This window comes from Heptranchias perlo, chromosome 16, assembly GCF_035084215.1.
Source record: "Heptranchias perlo isolate sHepPer1 chromosome 16, sHepPer1.hap1, whole genome shotgun sequence".
NCBI lineage: Eukaryota > Metazoa > Chordata > Chondrichthyes > Hexanchiformes > Hexanchidae > Heptranchias > Heptranchias perlo.
The window spans coordinates 57,401,292-57,414,429 of record NC_090340.1 but is presented as its reverse complement, the minus strand read 5'-3'; the positions used below and the strand labels follow the sequence as shown (position 1 = coordinate 57,414,429).

The following is a 13,138-nucleotide window of genomic DNA, read 5'->3' as shown; positions in this document are numbered from 1 at the left end:
TTTTTTGGCTGGCACAGACACGGTGGGCCAAATGGCCTCCTTCTGTAAATTTCTATGATTCTATGATGCCAATCAATGCCAAATTGTACCAGTTTTGTTCTCGAAGACATTACCTATTAGGACTGGGTTGGCATTGGCTGAACTCATCTCGTATAGAAGCCTGGGGGTCGACAGAAGGAGGAAACTTCCATCTCATCAGTCTGGGCTTTTTCTTAGGTTTTTTAGCAAACACAATAATCTTTAGTAAAATAACAGGACTTTCATCATTGTTTTTTTTTGTCAGAAGGAAAGTCAACTTTAAGTACTGAAGAAAAAGAAAATCCTGATGGGAATACTCTAACATTGTAGCTATTTTGATCGAAAAATGAAAAAAAAAATCAATTTAATTGATTAAAGGATCAAGCCACTTGTTAAGATATGAGGAACTTGCTCATTCCAGACATTACAACATATTGTTTTTCTGGGTCACGCCCCACTTGCACCAACCTATACACGTCAGTAGGGACATCATCCAGTCACTAAGTCTATTTGTGTTCGTGTAATGTTTCGCAGTCAATTATTTTGTAGAAAAAAATAGGGTTTTTTAGTGTTGCTTTGAAATGGGTAGGTCTGCAAAAGTCCTTGAGGTGATATTGCAAAATGTCAAAAATTCCTTGTGGGATTCTGATACTTGTACAAGTCCTCAGGAATACAAAAATGTGTTTTTGTATGTTCATAAGAAGTAGAATTAGAGGAATCGAAGGGCACCATTGACAGAAGATTCACAGGCTTCTTGGCAAGGCGTCCATTTTCCAGCCTGGACCCCAGCACATAACTGCTGAAGTCTGTGGTCTCAGCTGAGGCCTTCAGTGGAACATCGCCTCTGATCTTCAGGATGCTCCTGCTTCTATAAGGTCCCTCACCAGCTCTTCTGATACTGCAATACCATCAATAGTCTGCTGGCGGGCTACCTCTTGGCGGGAATCCTGCCAAGAACCCGACGTTTCTGATAAGCCCCACCTCAGAGAAATGGGCCAGAGTTGGGGTGGATTCAGAGGGTCACCTGCCCCACCCCAGCAACACCCCGAAAAGGAGAATCCCGGCCGAAATTTCAATACCCAAATCAAGGCTAAAAATGAAGCATTTGCTTGAATAGTTCAGGCTCAAACGTAAGTCTTTCAATATCAGGCAAACAAATCACAGGATATTGCTTTAAGAACATTTGCATGTTTTCTTAGGACTAATGTGAAAGAACAAAAACAAATCCAATTCACTCGGCAGCAATCAGGGATGCAGATGTTGTGGTACAGTGTGCTACAATATTCTTTCACCTTCGGGGATGTTGGCTTTGACTCCAGACAAGACAGATAGGTGCATTCTCTCCTCTCTCTCTGATGACTATTAAGGTTCTTAACTAAAACAAATTTATTCAATTTCAAAACAGTTCTCAACTTGCAGCATAAAACTGGTCTTAAGTTGGACATTAACTTGTGTTCATTCAGCAATCTCACTTTGGAAGAGTTATGCTGGTGTGGTAATACAAGGAGAAAAGACACTAGATCATTGATTCGTACCATAATCAGCATGGGAATACTTCAGGCTATCCGCGGGTACCAAACAGTAACTGGAGTGAGAAAGGCATCGACATTTCCAGCTAATGGATGTTGCCGAATTCATTCAAAATGCAATTGAGTTGCACTGGGTGTTAAGAAGAAAGAAATTCAATGACAATCCTCACCAGAACATTATTATGATGTAAGGACAAACACCATTTTAAATAAGTTAATCAATTCCTTCCTTCCTGGTTCCCTCCCTCCTTTTATGTCTTCTCTCTTCTTTCCTTCTTCTTTTCTTCTCTTCTCCTTTCCTCTCTTCTTCCCTACTGTTTCTGTTTTCCTGCCTCCCTCTCCTCCTTGTGTTTAAACTGATAGAAGCTAAACATCAAATTAGCTGGTAGCCCTGAGCTTTACATGACAGTTAATAAAACTCTAAATGCTTCACTATTTTATGGCTTTTTAAGCACAGCTATTTGGAAGCATTTGTGAGACTCACAAGTGCATGTGTTTGACGTTTGATGATAATTCCTACGTCAGTCTGTGTTTTCCAGCATGCCCATATTAGGAAAGAAAGCAAGAAAGAACTTGCATTTATATAGCGCCTTTCATGACCTCAGGATGCCCTGAAGTACTTTTGAAGAGTTGTCATTGTTGTAATGTAGGAAACACGACAGCCAATTTGTGCATAGCAAGATCCCACAAACAGCAATGAGATAAATGACCAGATAATCTGTGTTAGTGATGTTGGTTGAGGGATAAGTATTGGCCAGGACACCGCGGTGGGAGAATTCCGCTGCTCTTTTTCGAATTGTGTCGTGGGATATTTTCTGTTCATCTGAGAGACAGGGCTTCGGTTTAACATCTCATCCGAAAGACGGCAACTCTGATAGTGCAGCACTCCCTCAGTACTGCACTGCAGTGTAAGTCTAGATTATGTGCTCAAGCCTCTGGAGTGGAACTTGAACCTACAACCTTTTGTCTCAGAGGCGAGAGTGTTCCCACTGAGCCATAGCTAACTGAATTATTGGTGAGGGGATGTCATCCATGAAATGTGGTAAAATTCTAATAGTGTTTCTATGTTATTGAGATGACCAGGCAATGTGGGATGGGGAGGGGGTTTAAGGGCCTCAGCATTAGGAGAGTGTTTGGAGGGTCCTACGGTGCAGAGAATCACTGCTCCCCTCTTCCAATCTCATGTATGCACCGACTGCCAGTGTCCCTTCACAATCTGACCTCAGAGCCCCCCATTTTGAGCTGCCTCCAATGTGCCCACCAACCTCCCACTCCTATCACTATCATCTCGTGCCAGGCGGGTGAGCAACTGGTACCATTGAGCGGTGTGGGAGGATAATGGAGATGGCGGGAACAAGACATCAGAGAGGAATCAGGTACAACTGGCAGACTGGATTGAGAGGGAAGATGGATGGTAGGTAGGTGAGACTAGTGGGGGAGAGGCTCGAGGTCGATCAGTATTTTTGGGGACAAGGTGCTGGACAGTGGAGGTCATCATCTTTCATCCCTGGCCATGTTGCCTTCGCTCCCCTCCTGCATCCCCTTTCCTTCAACCCCTCACCCCATCCGCCTTCGCCCCAAGTCATCTTTTCCCACCACCCACTTCCCTATATCCTCCCCTCTACTTACCCAAGCCCCCAGCCGTACCCTTTTCCCCCACTGCCTGTCCACTTTGCTCCACCACCCATCTCCGCCCCTCCCAATATTGGCCCTGTCTCCTTCCCCCCACCCCCTCAACATTTTGTCCCCTTCCGTGCTGCTATCCTCCCACCCCTGTCCCATCAAAGTCCTTCCCCCCACCCCTTATCTCTCTATCCTCTCCATCCCCCACATATCTCCTTTGCTTCTTGTATCCTCCTCTCACCCCATCCACTCTTACTTTCCCTCTCGCAGCTTACTCCTCCGTTGTCTTGCTACCTCTTTGTCAGCCTCATCCTTTGTACCTTACCCTCCCCCAAACCCCACCTGTACCCTCCTCTGGCAGGGGGCAGGCGATAGATCCATTGGGTGGGTAACAGGAATATATAGTAGCAGCATTGGTAACTGATGGTGACCCTGGTAGGGGCTCCATTAAAAAAAATAATCAATTTTAAATAAAATTATTTTATAAGTATATAAAATGTACCTGAAGGCTGTAAATGCCCGGCGCCCACCGTGACACTTGGGCTGAAGACATAGCTAGGATTTTGGTAATTTGGCAACAGTACCATCTTCCTTGGAGACCAAACACAGAGGTCTCAATCAGAGGTAAGTAATATTAGAGTGACAAAAAATGTGCGACAGAAAAGCACGATGAAAAGTTTCCATGTACTTCAGAGTTTTGACCTACGATAAACCTGTCAGTGTAGAGACATTGCGACGACATTCCAAATAAAAAAAAAGTCCTAAACACTTCCTGTAAGTTTCACACTTACTTCCTGTAACACTTTGCCATCACACTTTCCTAGTCACATTTTGTTGATAACATCATATCTCCCAACTCACCATGAGCAATGCTGTGGACAGCTGCTAATAATATAGTCAAAGTCTTGCAAATGCAGGATATCCAGCAAGCACTGACAAGTTTATAGTAGGTCAAAACTCTGAAGTACATGGAAACTTTCATAAAAATATCCCCTTGTGAGGTCTTATGTGCTCAATATCTCCCATCCCATTGACCATGAGTCCTTTATTCTCGCAAATGCTCATCACTGTTCTGGAATGTTGGTGAAACTGTTGTAAAACTTTGTTTCTTTTATTTGTACTTGGGATGTGGGTAACGCTCGAAAGACTGCCATTATTGCCCTTCCCTAGTTGCTCTGAGAAGGTGGTGGTGGGTCTTCTCCTTGTGGTGATGTTGTTCCCACAATGGTTTTAGGTAGGAAATTTCAGGATATTGACACAGCGACGATGAAGCAACACCAATATATTTCCCATTCAGGACTTAGAGGGACTTGGAAGGAAACTCAGAGGTGATTGCTGCTCTTGCCCTTCTTGGTGGTATGGGTCACAGGGGAGGGAGGTGCTCTGTGTGTGTGTGTATGTGTATGTGTGGCTGTGTGTGTGTGTGCAAGTACAGAATTTTCATTATGCCCTTTTTGAGAAGAAATTATTGTCTATACACATAGAGATAGGACATATGTAAGTTAGCTGCTGCCTATCTTCAGAAAGAACCTTAACTAAGCATCTGATGAGAGATAGCTAGTTCTGAAGTTCAGTAAGAATGTGATAATGTATTTTTTTAACAAAATAATGCAGGTGTGTGTGGACTAAGAAAGAATTTGCATTTGTATTAGTGCTGTATTATGTTCTCAGAACGTCCCAAGGTGTTTTACATCCAGTGAGTTATTGCATTCACTGTTGTTATATTGGTAAGGGAGGGATTTAGTGGTAAGCTTCTTTGTTAAGGATGAACCCAAAATATCTGTACCTACATAATCTTTCCATCTGTCTAAGCCTTGCACCTAGCGTTTGTCCATCACACTCCAAGTCAGATACTGGATATACGGTGTGAGGGACAGAGTCTTCAATTAGGATGAAGTCTCTCCTGCTGAGTTTGAAAGGATGATCTGGAACCAATGACAAGACATTAGGACAGAGTTGTCCAGAGGACAACTAATATTTTATTGACCATGGGCAGACATGCAGACAGACAGTGCTTCTGAGCAGTGCCCCTCCAGTGATGCAGGGAGATTTAAAATATCATCCCTTGCCTTGATGGTAAGGTTTTAGAATGCTAAGGAACACTGATGAGCATTTGTGAAAATAATGGACCCATGGTTAATGGGACAGGAGATATTGAGCACATAAAACCTCACATAGTGTCATTTTCATTAAAGGTGCCATGTCCTTAAGAGTTTTGACTTACAATAAACTTGTCGGTGTAGAGACATTGAGCCATTCCTAAGGCTGAGATTTTCTAGTCATCGTGACTTTATGTTGTAGACTTCACTGTTTATTAAACATAACCTTTCTCAGTCCCTAGTTACAAACCAAGTACTGTAATTTGACTGAGTTTGTAGCAATTAATTGGCTCTTGTGTTGTGATAATTTAAAATATAATCAAAAATTGAATCTGGCACTGTTGCATCAACAGCACAACCATTATTGAATTACTGTCTTTAATTTAATTTTTAAAAATTGTGAGGCTTTTTGTTTAGGGTGATCAATGTCAAAATTGGCACCCAATGTCAGTATCGAGTATTTCAGGTCAGCTATAATGTGGGTTGGATGTTGAATAAGTTTCTATTTGCTCTGCCCAGCAATGTGGCTTAATCCTAACCTCAGGAGTGCACCCCCATTACTGCACCATTGTCACGTCCTTGTAGCCTCTCTGAATGAGGTTGCCAATGTAGTGGTGAACGGTTGTTTTTCAGACAAGTATACAGTGGTGTCCCCCAAGGGTCAGTATTAGGACCACTGGTCTTTTTGATATATAACGTCCTTCACCACACTGACTGCAGCGGTTCAAGAAGGTGGCTCAACACCACCTTCTGAAGGGCAATTAGGGATGGGCAATAAATGCAGGCCTCGCCAGCGACGCCCACATCCCATGAACGAATAAAAAAAATAATGACCTGGACTTGGGTACAGGATATAATTTCAAAGCTGGCAGATGACACAAAGCCTGGACATGTAGTAAACAGCGAGGAGGATAGTAGCAGGCTTCAGGAGGACATAGACTGACTGGTGAAATGGGCAAACACATGGCAGATGAAATTTAATGCAGAGAAGTGTGAAGTGATGCACTTTGGAAAGAAAAATGAGGAGAGGCAATATAAACTAAATGGTAACATTTTCTATGATTCTACGTGTTTTGGATCCATGTCCACTGAGTTAACACTGGCCCAAACTTAATCTCACATTAGATCTTATAGATTTTTTATCACATCAGCTTGAGTGGATTCAAACCCAGATCCCCAGTGAAAGAGGTCTCCATGGCCTCGCCTCTCCCTATCTCTGTAACCTCCTTCAGCCCTACCACCCTCCGACATCTCTGCAATCCTCCAATTCTGGCCTCTTGCGCATCCCCGATTTTCATCGTCCACCATTGTCAGCCATGCCTTCAGCTGCCTAACCTCTCTGTCTCTCTACCCCTCTCTCCTCCTTTAAGATGCTCCTTAAAACCTACCTCTTCGATCAAGCTTATGGTCACCTGTTCTAACATCTCCTTGTGTGACTTGATGTTAAATTCCGGTGAAGCATCTCGGGACGTTTTACCATGTTAAAGGCTATATAAATGCAAGTTGTTGTTGTCGTCGTTGTCGTGCTGACCCACAAAATGCAATGGTTGTGTTGCTCAATATAATGTAACAACATTGAGGTATCTAAGCTGCAGTAAAGGACCAGACCGTGCTCTTCATTACGCTAACCGTCTCGGGATAGAACACCACCTGAGTCTTGTCTTTGTCCACAATATCCAACTGCATTCTTCAATCATGGCTCCACATTATAGACTCCTCTGAAAATGGTCCTGCACCAGAATTCACTCTGTTTAACCAAACTATCTTGTCTGATTGACTGTCATTCAAAAGTTAAAGTAGCAATTAAGAGTGGGGACCTCAGCTGATTTATCCCCTTCTGAGCCCAATAGCCGAGGCCAATCAAAACACCCCTAACCGTTGCCCAACTGAGGTCATCCAATTTAGCGCAACTTGAACACAAAAGCTGGGGCCGTTCTGGTCTGTATGACTCGGTCCTGCACTGGGCAGTGCATTAATCAGCTGACAACCAGGGGGAGTCAAAATATATTTTTCAGGCCATCAGAAACCGACTAGATAATTTAGACAATGACAAAGTGCTTCACCTTGTCCAGAGCAGTGGAATGAGAGGACACGGCCTGCACTTGAAGGGGGGTAGATTCAATACTAATCTGCGGAAACAATATTTCAGTGAGCGAGTGCACAGTCTATGGAGCAGGCTCCCTAGGGAGACGGTAGAAGCAGTTAGTATCGATTCATTCAAATGAAAATTAGATAGATTTCATTCAGAAAATAACATTTTGGCATAAAATGAGTAATCTGAGACAAGACATGTGGTAAGTAGCATGTTTGGGAGGAACAGGTGACTTTGGACCTATGGTTTCCCAAAGCTTTCCATCACTGGGGTTTTCCTCATCTCATGTCTGGACCTGCTGTAGACTAATTGATAGAGATTGATTGGATTAGTCAACAACTCCATTATCATTGTATCCTGCGACTACCAGGATGGTCGAAGGTGAGCTAAATGGACCATGGTCTTTTTTCGTCCAGCGATTCCTATGTTCCTAAAAGAATCACATATAACAGTTTAGGAAGCTAGTAAAAGGATCTTCCAGCATACATTAACAGATGACAGTACCTTTGGGTTAGGGGTGCCCAAGTTTGATATCAGTGTCAGCTATGGCATAGTGGGAAGCACTCTAGACTCTAAGTCAGAAGGTTGTGGGGTCAAGACCCACTCCAGAGACTTGAACACAAAATCTAGACTGACACTCCAATGTAGTATTGAGGGAGTGCTGCACTGTTTGCAGTGCCGTCTTTCGGATGAGATATTAAACCAAGGCACCATCTGCGCTCTCAGGTGGACGTAAACAATCCCGTGGCACTATTTTTATGAAGAGCAGGGGAGTTTCCTCCGGTGTCCTGATCAATATTTATCCCTCCACCAACATCACTAAAAAACAGATATCTGGCCATTATGACATTGCTGTTTGTGGGAGCTTGCTGTGCGCAAATTGGCTGTCACATTTCCCACATTACAACAGTGACTACACTTCAAAACTACTTAATTGGCTGTAAAATGCTTGGGGACGTCCTGAGGTCATGAAAGGTGCTGTATAAATTCAAGTCTTTCTATATCTCAAGTTGCTGATATTGACAGAGTTTGATGTTCCCATTTAGGATTTACTCACCAATGAAGCAACAATGCTAAGAACAGATCTCCCCAAACTTCCAGACCCACAAAATTCAAACAGGACAAATCAGAAAGTAAGATGTAAATGCAAAAAGGACTGAGTTGGAGGCTGTATGTATCCCATGGACGGTAGATTGGACAGCCCTTTAAATTAATACTGTAGAACAGTAGGCAGGAAAATGAATTAAAGGAACAAAGAACCGGGGCTAAAAGGGTTAAATTATGAGGCCAGGCTGCATAGACGAGGCTTGTATTCCCTTAAACATAGAAGATTAAGGGGTGATCTAATTGAGGTGTTTAAGATGATTAAAGGATTTGATAGGGTCGATAGGGAGAAACTATTTCCTCTGGTGGGGGAGCCCAGAACAAGGGGGCATAACCTTAAAATTAGAGCTAAGCCATTGAGGAGTGATGTCAGGAAGCACTTCTTCACACAAAGGGTAGTGGAAATCTGGAACTCTCTCCCCCTATAAACCGGTTGAGGCTGGAGATCAATCGAAAATTTTGAAACAAGAGATCGAGAGATTTTTGTTAGGCAAGGGTATTAAGGTTTACTGCAGAAAGGCGGGTAGATAAAGTTAAGATAATTAAATGGCGGAACAAGCTGGAGGGACTGAATGGCCTTCTCCTGTTCCTATAAAAGGGGAATGACCTTCCCAACAGCTTATCTGGTGCTGAACGAGTGTGTGACCATCTCTTGTGATCTCTCTGAAATTCCTCGCGGGATAACGCAAGGTGGATTTCTCCAACACAGAGCTCCAAGTGCTTACTTCAGAAAGAACTGGCCATTTTTATAATACCCAATGCCCTTCCCACGCTGGAATAGATCAGCCTATTTGTTCCATTTATGTGGGTGATAATTCTTACCAGAGCAGCCGGCCCCTTTTCTACCTCACTGGGACAATCTAGAATCTGTAAAAAAAAAATTCGGCTTACATGGCAGCACTTTTAACTGTTTATATTAATTTACTGCCCAGCCACCTCTCATAGAATCATACAGCACAGAAAGAGGCCATTTGGCCCATTGTGCCTGTGCCGGCTCTTTGAAAGAGCTATCCAATTCATCTGACTCCCCCACTCTTTCCCCATAGCCCTGTAAATTTTCCTTTTTAAGTGTATATATATATATATATATATATATATATGCAATTCCCTTGTGAAAGGGTCAAAGTTGCTCTCGTCACCATGCCCAAAGAGGGCTGGGGGAAGCAGATAGGTATGTGGGAAGGATACAATAATGACTTGTGTTTGCTTTGCCGCTGATGAAAATTTAATTGGAAACCTTATTGACCTCGATAATTAAAGCTTACATTTCATGAGATACAGAGGTAAGTGGGGGGGTGGGGGGCGCACGGGTGTAGGAAGAAAGGTTCATACTTTTGCTGTCTGGTTTGCACCTTGGAGATTTCCAAACAGCTAAGCCAAAAAGTGGCCAGGTAATAACTATATTCAACATGAATGAACTAAGAGGTTATAACTCTCAGGAAAGACTGAGCAGGCTGGGGCTCTTTTCTCCAGAAAAGAGAAAGTTGAGGGGTGACCTTAATAGAGGTCTTTAAGATTATGAAAGGGCCTGATAGGGTAGACATTGAGAAGATTTTTCGACTTGTGGGGGAGTCTAAAACTAGTGGTCATAAATATAAGATCATCACTAATAAATCCAATAAGGAATTCAGGAGAAACTTCTTTACGCAGAGAGTGGTGAGAATGTGTCCCATGGAGTGGTTGAGGTGAATAGCATCGATGTATTTAAGGGGAAGCTAGATAAATACATGAGGGAGAAATGAATAGAAGGCTATGCTAATGAGGTTAGATGAAGTAGAATAGGAGGAGGCTCGTGTACATAAACACCAGCAAAAACCAGTTGGGCCAAATGGCCTGTTTCTGTGCTGTAAATTCTATGTAATTCTATATGTACAGATTGGTTCTGGAGTAAGGCCCATCTTTGGTTCCATTCCAGATTCTCCCCTGACGGAGTAGATATCGTCCTGGATTGCCTGTGTGGTGAAAACACCGGAAAAGGCCTGGGTCTCTTGAAACCACTCGGAACGTACATCCTGTACGGTACGTATGAATTTCATGGCCAAATGAGTACAAAAGAGTCTGAGCATGTTTGAGAAGCACAAAAGTTAAATAATAAATGGTTTGAGCCGTTACATTATGTGAAAGAATATTCGTGCCTTGCAAGCATTACAACCATGTATTCACCAACTTCTAGGCTCATCAAACATGGTTACCGGAGAAACAAAAAGCTTCTTCAGCTTTGCCAAATCAGTAAGTAAAAAAATAATAATTAATAATTACGTAGTAAGTTGCATATTAGCTTGCTGTGGATGGTGCGTAGATGTCTGTGTTGTGTTTTGTGTCATTGCATTTTATTTTAGCTTCTATTGCGGCAATAGAGGAACAAATTTCTAACTCACCTCTTTAACATTTTCTTATTCCACTGTGCTGTGAAACGTGACATTTCCTTTCAGCGGGTGCTCCGCTTGAACCAAAGATTGTTGCCCGCGCCAAAAGAGCTAAAGAGTCTCCTAACTTTAATCCTTGAACTGCTGGCAGGTATTGGGGAGCTCCTATTTTCCTGGGTGGACTGGTTTTATGAGTTATTAAATTACACACTGTAACCCTGAAACCTTCACTAACATTACAGTAAGAAAAATAATCAAAATATCAATGATCTCTGATATTATTATAATATTAACCTAATCATCAAAAATATATACAATTATAATTTGATTTAAAAACAAAATACTTTGTGTTCATTCCTTTTTTTTTCAATTCTCTCTTCCTTATCCTCCCTGTCTTTTTTTATTTTAACTTTATTTTTTTTTCCTTCTAAATAATAATAATACTCGACTTACTCTAATCTGATTTCCTTTTTCTTTACTTCTTGTCTTCTTTTATCTCCCTGTCCATTTTGGAGGTGGGGAACAGGTTTCTTGTAAAACAGGATTTGATTGGCTGAAAACTGACTTAAAAGGCCATATTCTGAAGATTACATAGAGTTTTACAGCATAGAAACAGGCCATTTGGCCCAACAGGTCTGTGCCGGTGTTTATGCTCCACACGAGCCTCCTCCCACCTGAATTCATCTCACCCCACCATCATATCCTTCTAATCCTTTCTCCCTCATGAAGTTATCTAGCTTCCCCTTAAATGCATCTATGCTATTCACCTCAACCACTCCATGTGGTAGTGAGTTCCACATTCTCACCACTCTCTGAGTAAAGAAGCTTCTCCTGAATTTCTTATTGGATTTATTAGTGACTATCTTATATTTATGGCCCCTAGTTTTGGACTCCCCCACAAGCAGAAACACCTTCTCTATGTCTACCCTGTTGAACCCCATTATAATTTTAAAGACCTCTATCAGGTTACCTCTCAGTCCTCTCTGTTCTAGAAAAAAGAGCCCCAGCCTGTTCAGTCTTTCCTGATAGCTGTACCCTTTAAAACCTAAGAATAGCATCACCTAATCACTTTCTTGATTAACCCTACTGTTTTCACCCTTGGGACATCAGACACTCTGGTTGACACATGGGTGTGACCAGGTCAATCTTTGATGTGTGAAATTGTGTTAAAACCCTGAAGCGATGCTGCTGACTGGCCCTTCCAGCCCAATAGTAAATTCAGCTACAGAGTGTTATCAATGCTCGTTTGATTTAAGAGGTCACATTCATTCGGCTAGAAAGATGCTGCAAGTACTTAAGGAGACACATTTGTGATCACAAAGAAAGCATTCTCTAACTGATCTTGCTCAAGTGCAGTGGAATAGCAAAATATTATTTATTGGATTTTATTATTATATTCATAATTTAAAAAGTGTATAACTCTTGCGTGGGGAAGTATCAGAGCAAGTAAAAGTCCTCCACAACTGGCTTGATTTCTAATTGCACTGCTCAGAGCGTTACTGGGCCATACTGAGACCGGGAGATCCTAAGTTTGATCTTTGTTCTGTGCTGAGTTAGCTGATCTCAGTTGGTGGCACTGTTGGGGGGGTGGGCGGGTGATGCAGGTGGTCCCCGTTTCCCAGGCCAAAGGGGGAAGGGAGGGTAGGGGGAGGTATAAAGATAAACTGGCTAAGTTCCATCCATCGCCCCCATTGCTGAAAAGTGTGTTAATGTCAGGCACAGGCAGATATTCTCTGCTCAAAGAATGACCCCTTGAGTGAGGAAGTGGAGGGAGGCCTTGTATCTGCAGGAACCACACCCTAGCATGAGTCAGCACTTTCAGGAAAGGAGGGGAGAAAATAATGATTGGCAGGAATTCCAGGAAAAAAAATCTGATTTTCCTTGATATTACAACAGAACAAAATTACGCCCTAAAAAACACTCAGTGGAATTCATTCACCTTTTCCAGTGGCTGGTGTTATAAATGGAACGCATCATACTTGGTTGTGCGATATCTTAAATATTGCCACTCATCAACTAGAGAGGCTGGGATTGTTCTCCTTAGAGCAGAGAAGGTTAAGGGGAGATTTAACAGAAATGTTCAAAATGATGAGGGGTTTTGACATAGTAGATAGCGAGAAACTGTTTCCAGCAGGAGAAGGGTCAGTAACCAGAGGACACAGATTCAAGGTAATTGGCAAAGGAACCAGGGGGGAAATGAGGAGAATTTCTTTTACAGCAGCGAGTTGTTATGATCTGGAACGCACTGCCTGAAAGGGTGGTGGAAGCAGATTCAATCGTAACTTTCGAAAGGGAATTGGATATATT

General features: G+C 42.4%; 1 protein-coding gene across 1 annotated transcript in view; it reads left to right on the top strand.

The window, feature by feature from the left end:
- Positions 1-13,138, top strand: part of vat1l (vesicle amine transport 1-like) — a 141,657-nt gene that overhangs the window by 41,788 nt on the left and 86,731 nt on the right. Inside the window, exons 5-6 of the mRNA XM_067997524.1 lie at positions 10,381-10,484; positions 10,639-10,694. Coding sequence (XP_067853625.1) covers positions 10,381-10,484; positions 10,639-10,694 — 160 coding nt within the window. The remainder of the gene's footprint in view (positions 1-10,380; positions 10,485-10,638; positions 10,695-13,138) is intronic.